The sequence below is a fragment of the Papilio machaon genome, chromosome 19, assembly GCF_912999745.1.
Source record: "Papilio machaon chromosome 19, ilPapMach1.1, whole genome shotgun sequence".
Taxonomy (NCBI): Eukaryota; Metazoa; Arthropoda; class Insecta; order Lepidoptera; family Papilionidae; genus Papilio; species Papilio machaon.
In genome coordinates this window covers 1,949,676-1,958,086 of record NC_060004.1, presented here as the reverse complement: position 1 = coordinate 1,958,086, position 8,411 = coordinate 1,949,676, and the positions used below count along the sequence as shown (strand labels likewise).

The 8,411-nt window shown below is 33.1% G+C and overlaps 1 protein-coding gene across 1 annotated transcript; it reads left to right on the top strand.

Annotated features, from left to right (window-relative positions):
- The first annotated feature begins 222 nt into the window (after nucleotides 1-222).
- Nucleotides 223-7,226, top strand: LOC106708293 (protein ERGIC-53). Its single transcript, XM_045682500.1, has 12 exons — nucleotides 223-428; nucleotides 2,324-2,478; nucleotides 3,112-3,284; nucleotides 3,560-3,675; nucleotides 4,025-4,189; nucleotides 4,687-4,799; nucleotides 5,149-5,277; nucleotides 5,525-5,620; nucleotides 6,050-6,135; nucleotides 6,220-6,390; nucleotides 6,691-6,816; nucleotides 7,074-7,226. The coding sequence occupies exons 1-12, from the start codon at nucleotides 266-268 to the stop codon at nucleotides 7,108-7,110; spliced, it is 1,530 nt and encodes a 509-aa protein (XP_045538456.1). The 5' UTR covers nucleotides 223-265; the 3' UTR covers nucleotides 7,111-7,226.
- Nucleotides 7,227-8,411: the final 1,185 nt, after the last annotated feature.

Sequence of the window (8,411 nt, the reverse complement as noted above, 5' to 3'; positions counted from 1 at the left end):
GGATATGCGTAAGAAGGGAGGAAAGGAGTGTATTCACATGTTACGGCGGATAGAGATAGATTGATGATGATGATGAAATTATAGTTAAAAATACGATTGCCAAAAACACCCCAAAAGGTTTTTTGTGTGAACTTTTTGACACGTTTTAATAATTCGATAAATGGCAACACTAATCATTGGCAATCTAAATGACAATTTTTGACTTGCGTTTGACAGTTGATATTTGACATAAATTCGCGAGCCGTGTGCGATCTATACCGTGAACATGTCTTCGCTAAAATTAAGTTTATTAATATTGACGGTGCTTAGTGTTATTTTTAGTATAAACACTCAAACAGTACACAAACGGTTTGAGTATAAATATTCATTTAAACCACCATATTTAGCTCAAAAAGATGGAACAGTTCCGTTTTGGGAGTACGGTGGCAGTAAGTACATTTTATTCTCGTTTCTTTAGCGAAATATTCACTCTACAAAATTCCTATATTATTCTATTGCTTAGTAAGTAAATAATTTGTTCATTAAGTTGTGTTTTTTATGTTATAAAAATTGCATTTTCGGTAAAAATCCCTTGTTGTTGAGGTAGTTTTAATTTACATCGACACGTCAGTGAAATCTGTCAAATTAGAGCGAGATGGGTTTATATGTCTTGATCTTGTAAGATAGTGACAAAAGAATGACTCCCGATTCTTGTTTTTAGTTCCACGACAGCATTCAGTTTGGTTACAGTTGCTGTTAATATTAATTAAACACGTTAACGATAAAAAAGGTTACAAAAACGTCTACATTCTATATATTCTCATTTCACTCTAAACAATAAGATGATCTTAAATTTGTTACTAAGACGTTTTTTTACCAAACCTACCAATTGGATTGAACCTAATGAATTGCCTGAACTAGTTTTTAATGTCCTACAACACATTAAATATTGAGAACGAATTTGCTCTTGAAATTTATATACCTTTAGCTCCATATTATTTCTCATAGTTATTCACTTAAAAATTTTAATGTGAGTTCCGGCTGTACCCCGCGATTCTGTCCGCGCGGGAATAAAAAAACTAAAATAAGTAACCTATGTGTTCTTCCAGGCTATGTTCTACATCTCTAACAAATTTCATAGAAATCCGTTGACCCATTCCCAAAATACCTTCTAACAAACATAACAGTGGAATTTTTGTTACTATTGCACTTTAATGAGGTTAAATCATCAATAAATTGCAACATGATGCAATGCAATCCTCGACTGATTTGTGTATGTAATAATGCATTACAAAAATATTGCATTTTCTGCTTATTAATCTTTGTCATTACTATGTCAGCATGGTATGACTATATTTAAATGCCTATGCATATATGGCTTGACAATTTTTTGGTTTGACGAACTAAAACCTTACAAGTTACTATGCACATGATGATAAAACTTCAAGTGTCCCATCTGTATTAGTTTTTTTTTCATTATCATAAGGTGGCAAACTAGGAATCTGCCACCTGAATGTGCCTAAATAGCGAAGCGACCACTGCCTATAGATATCTGCAATCGCAGAGGCGTTGCCAACCTTTCATTGGTGGTAAACTGCCTTGTTAGATAAAATATTAGGTATTAAACACTAAAAGAAAAATTAAAATATTATTTAGCTATACGTGAGACAATCTCAAACATGAAACTTTCAAATTTTTTTCACCTTTGGCTTTTCATCTACATTTCCTTATAAGATAAATTTCACAATTCAATGTCATTTTGATATCAATGTAATATTAATTCAACTTTTATCAACATTTTGAAAGCTGATACAGGGATTGTAAATGTATACATATGGCATTTTATTGGTAGCATTAGAACATATCAGTAGCAAATGGATAATATGTTGATAAAAGTTATAAATAATGAGTTACATATCATTGATCTGAGTGTAGTATAACATTGTAATTAACACGTCAACAGGCAACACCCCTTCTTACTCTGTAATATCAACAACTCAATGTGAAAGAAATCATGTATATTAAATAATAAATAGTAGATTGCCATTTAACACCTTTTAATATTATAAAGCTGGTAACACTTCAAATATTTACATTCCATTTTATAACGTTGACTAATTTTATATGCAACGGTGTGTGAATATCTTGATAAGTGAAATATATAGAGGTATAATTGTTTAAAACAATTTGTTATGCATGATTTCATATGTGAGCCTCCAAATAGATTTAGTTTTTGTAAGTTAAATTACTCCAACCAACATTTGAAGATTAAGGTGTGATTTTAAATGTATAATATTGTTAAGTTAGTTATATTTGTTATTTAAATAATATAATTTTTGTGTAGATGCGATAGCGTCGGGCGAAAGTGTCAGGTTGGCACCATCACTGCGCAGTCAAAAGGGCGCAATATGGACCAAGCAGCCTATAAACTTCGACTGGTGGGAGGTGGACGTCATGTTCAAGGTCACCGGTAGAGGACGAATAGGAGCTGATGGTTTGGTTAGTCAAGCATTTAGCTATTTCATCTAATAAAACTGAAATAAAAATAGCCTAACGGTTCAGAGTTGGGACTTGTAATATTGTGGTCGTAGGTTCAATTCCCGCCTTTATTGTCGTGAATTATATCCACACTTGGAAAAATTTCGACTTTATTGAAACTAGCTGTCGCCTGCGACTCCGTCTGCGTGTATTAAAAAAACGTAATAAGTAGTGTTCTTCCAGACTATGTTCTCTACATCTATGCCAAATTTCATCAATATCCGTTGAGCCGTTCTGGAGACACCTTTAAACAAACATCCATCCATCTAAACATTCACATTTATAATATTAGTAAGATGTTTACAAGCAATTAAAAGTAAATTATTTTTAATAATGTAATGTTTTTGTACATCTATTTCGTTAGTTGTAACTCTGAAAGTCTAGAGATACCACCAAAATTATGACTTCTAGTTAGTTTTTTTTATGTACCAATGTTTAATGTAGATGATCAATTAATTAATTAATACTCATTTACTTTCTTTAAATTTAAAGTACGCGGTAATTTAATCTACCCGTAAGCCCCTACAATGAAGTATATTACAAGTTTAAGTTACAATTAAGTATTGTTTAAGTAATGAAAACATTTGTTTCCAGGCGTTCTGGTATACGACGCAGCGTGGTGACTACAACGGCGATGTATTCGGATCATCGGACCGCTGGAACGGTCTCGCCATCATGTTTGACTCCTTCGACAATGACAATAAACACAATAACCCATACATTATGGCGGTTGTTAATGATGGCACAAAGAACTTTGATCACAAGAGGTGAGCAAATATATGTTTGCTAGGTTGTTTTTCCTATATCATATATAACTGTCGCCGGAACGGAATTAAAAAAAACTTAATAATTATTCTTCCAGACTATATTCTATATCTGTGCCAAATTTCATCATGATCCGTTCAGCCGTTCAGGTGATACTTGTACTCGATACCTGTTCGCTTTCGGTTATGTTCTAGAGGAACTGAAAGCTTGTTATACTGATATAATTTTGCTTTATTTTAATATGTTTAACTAAAATTATTTGTATATTTTGTAACAGTGACGGATCAACGCAATTGCTGTCAGGGTGTCTGCGCGACTTCCGTAACAAGCCGTTCCCGACGCGCGCTCGTATTGAATACTACCTCAACACACTCACTGTATACTTCCATAACGGTCAGTATACTTAATATAATCTTTTCAAAGAATATGCTTAAAAAAAAAGGAAAAAAAAAACAAAAACCAAGCTAATTTGTCATAAAAAAGAATCGGCATGTATTTTTTGTGAGGAAATAAAAAAAAATAATAATTGATAGAGATTTCAACTGTACCATGTCAATAATAATTCGTTTCCGAATAAAGCTTAAGTACAGTCAACAAGTATGACAAACAAGTAATCAAAAATGAGCTTTAACTCCATCGAGTAAACTATAAATTCCTTTAACATCACTAAAACAATGCTAACTTGTCTAATTAAAAAATGAACCTTATTCTTAAGCTGGTAAAGTATAAATTGTATCAACAGGAATGACAAACAACGAGTTGGATTACGAGCTGTGTTTCCGCGCGGAGAACGTGGCGCTGCCACGAGGCGGGTACTTCGGTCTGTCTGCTGCTACTGGTGGACTGGCAGATGACCATGATGTCATACATCTGCTCACCACATCACTGCACAGCACACAGCAACAAGGTCACTTATACTTTATTTTTTACTACTACTTGCCTCTGACTTCATCCGCGCGCAATTTAATAAAAAATCTTATTTTGTAGCCTATTTGTTCTTCCAGACTATATTCTATATCTATGCAGAATTTCGATGAAATCCGTTCTGTAAATACCTTCTAACAAACATCCATCCATTTAAACATTCGCATTTATAATATTAGTAAGATTTTTTACACCTATCTTACTAATATTATAAATGCGAATGTTTGGATGGATGGATGTTTGTTAGAAGGTATCTCCAGAACAGCTCAACGAATCTGGATAAAATTTGGCATAGATATATATTAGATCACAGCATGAGCAATACCCATAGGCAATGAAGGCTTTTTTAATCCTGCGTGCACGAAGTCGCGGGCGACAACTAGTAATTAACATATTTACGTATCAAGAGTTCACAGAGTTTATTTCGCATTTGATGATGAGACTAGAGTTATGGGATCTCAAAATTGATGTAACTTGCAGGTGGTCAGCAGATCAGCAACGACGAGCAACAGAAGCTGTCGCAGGAATACCAGGAGTACCAGAAGAAGCTGGAGCAGCAGAAGACTGACTACAGGAAAGAGCATCCCGATGAAGTGAGTCACTATCAACAACATAAACCGTCTTTCTTTTTATACTAGTTATAAATTAAATTCAATTCAGAAGGAAGTAGATAACTTGTGATCCACCGGAAAAGTAGTAAGTCACTTTTTTCACAATTTTGGCAGTCAAAAATTTGTATAATTAATTATATAATATGGTTAAGAAATGTTACTAAGCCCTGTTTATAATTACATGGTACATTGCTTTATTTACTATCGTCCTATGTTTTATATAAGTTATTTATTCTATTTATTTTTAATTTATTAAAATTACTATCCTATTTCATACATTAAAATGTTATAATTATAATTTGGTTGTATATTTTCATATATAAATGTTTAGGTTCGCGACAAAGATGGCGAATTCGATGACTGGTTCGAGTCTGACGGTCAGCGAGAACTGCGACAGATCTTCCAGGGTCAGGGTCAGATACATGACATACTTAGAGACCTCAACAAGAAAGTTGACGAGGTAAAGAACTAATTTAGTTTTTTTCAATAGGTCCTAATGGTTATTAACTGACTAAAAGATAGAGATTTAAGACAGATAAAGAAAGAATATATTTCAAAATCTATTTAAGTCATTTAATGATGTTTTACTATACTTTATGGTTTTATATTTAAATTCAAGGTTCATAGTTAAAATAGGACAATGTTTACTAGTCTTAAATAAAAAATTTATCCGGCTAGAGGGACCCACAAACTTGTACTATTTACAGGTGATCGGCAAACAGATGAACTCGCTATCAATGTTGACAGCTGTGTACAGTCAGTCACAAGGACAACCCATACAACCTGGACAAGCTCCCATGCAGGTATTGTTTAATAATACCATTGAAAGTAATTTAAAATAACTTTGTTTTTATAGGGGCTTTGGTTCTCATGAACATGTCAGTCACATAGAAAACTACTTACAAAATAATTACAATTTTTATAAGGTCTTTAACACCATGTTGATGACTCCATCTGTTAGGTCCGATAATGGTTGGATCAAAGCAGACAGAAGTCCGCCAACATTGAGTCTCGACAAATTGTGCTTTCAAATGATTCTCTTCTCTCCTCCTCGTTCACGACACACTCGGCAAGCACTTGTGATTGAATTATTTTCATCATAAAGGCAAACTTGGCACACGGAATGTGTCCAAAGCAAAGGCGAAGAGTTAAAACAACCAATGACCTGACAAAATTTTTTGACAATGTCAAAAAATTTCCATCAGAGAATGAATTTTAATTGAAATTTTTAGATGCCGTCGCTACCGATCGGGCGACAGGACTGGGACGCGCTGGTCGCTAATAACCAACTGATGATAAACACTATTGCTGAACTCAAGTAAGATGAAAAACACTTCTCACTAATGCAAAAAAGTAATCAAATATTTTATGTCGCTGATCTCGTACATGTTTCTAATTCCAGAGGTTTCATAATTGACGTGTCTCGTAAATCTGACTCGCTGCTGGCGATGGGCGGGGCTGGGGCCGGTGCTGGAGGTGCAGCAGGCGGGGCTGCCATCAACCCACAATTCCTCAACGAGATGAGGGATAATGTCAATCAAGTCAAACAGGCTGTTAATGGAGTCGCACAGAGGTAAATATCATTATCAGCTTACTATACGTCCCCATCAAGGGGCTCGGAGTCTACCCTAAGTTAAGGGTGACTAGGCCATAGTCAACAACGTTAGGCGACTTCAAACAAATCTTTGAATTTTTTTTTTTGAAGATAAGTGCAGTTTGCATCATATATTTTCTTTCGCCGTAAGAAAATGTACTTTTTGTGTAATTTTTACAGTCAGATTATAGTGAGAAATTGAATATAAATTATGGTGAAATTTGGTCCATTTCTACCGATTTTTGCATAGGAAATTAACATGCTAATTCCCCGTTGCAGGCTCACCCAAGCCCCCCAGATGGCGGCACAGTCTGCCTGCCCCGAGGTGTCGTGTGTGGGCACCACCACGCTGCTGCTGGTCGTCGCTGCACAACTCACACTCATGTTCCTCTACACCTTATATAAGTATGTACTATTATATTAAACTAGATGGCGTTACTATCGTTTTAGAACGCGATATGGAGATACACCATTTCTGTTATTTCTTTTAGAGATAGTAACTGCTTTCGATATCTGTGATGATAATCCTAAAGATAGTGTTTAAAATTAAAATATCTTTCAAGTATTCGTCAAGTATAATTTAAAAATATATATTCATAAACTTATTTTGTGGTTCTAAAAAATGAGAATTTATTTTGATTCATATTTTTTTTTCTTTTCAGAGAAAGAAAAGAAGCACAAGCAAAGAAATTCTTCTAAGTCGTGTGTAAAAATTAACATTGTTGAATTCACAGTACTTGTAAATAATAGGAGCGAAATTGCCAAATACCCTCAAAATAATTTCACTGGTTATTTTAATAAGTTTACTGTCACAAATTAATACACAAATACTATGTGTAACTAACAATTTGTACTTAATCGAGGTAAATAAAATGTGTAAAAATATTATAAATATGTAGCACAAAGTTAACATAATTACTATCAATATTAATCTTAATTTCAAAGATGTTTTAGATAATTAAGGTCTGAAGAAATGATTCGTTGTCAGGTCTAGAAAATACTCCAATATGTAGAAAACTACAGGGTAAATAAAAGACATATACATTATTTATGTACTAATAATTTATTATATATATCTGTCTAGTTATTTTCATGTAGTCATTTTTATTAACCTTTTAGTCTGATAAGAAATATTCTGTCTCAAAATAAAATAATCTGCTGGTGATTTCTGATATTTAAACATTTTTTTTAAATATACTCATAATTTTTTTTAGTTTTTAGTTACTAATAATTTTTTTTTATGTCTTAGTTTTCTTTTATGTCTAAATGGGATTTTTTTTTTCAAATACAAGACCTGACTGCGTTTCAATAGAAACGGTTGTTGTACTAAATGTGCAAATTTCTTAGTTTTAATTTTGTATCAATAATAACTAAATATACAACGTTTGATGTCTAAATGAGAGTAGATTTACAAAATGTATTAAATTATAAAACTGAGGGAATTTACAACAAGAAAAGGTGTCCGGATGACTCAAGTTTGTGTTCCGGAATAAGTATATATAGGTTATATATCTATGTATTTAAATTAGTTAACTAAAAATAATTTACAAAACGAGTCATGTCATCAAATGTGTGAAGTTAGCAACAAAATTCGCGGTATCTCGAAACTTGTTGTCTCTCTCGCACTCACCAGTCTCGTATGTACCGTCTCACTCTTGTGTGAACTGTGTATACTTCTGCAGCTAACTTCAGACAGTGCCGAACCACTTCTAATAAAAGTTAATAGAAATTATTGATTACAATATGTTTTTAAACATGTTTTTTGACAGTGGAAATCCACACTAATATATGAGTAATGTGAATTTAACAATAGATTATTATTTTTTTACCAATAATGTGAGTGTGTATGGATAAGTGAAATTATATGATTCCTGTACATAAATTATATTTATAGTTTTTTCTCTGTTTAGTAAATTTTACTATTTGTCAGAGGGTCGTTTCATTGTCAACTAGAAACAATCTTGTTTACCAGCTTTCAAATTTATAAGATATCAAAGTTC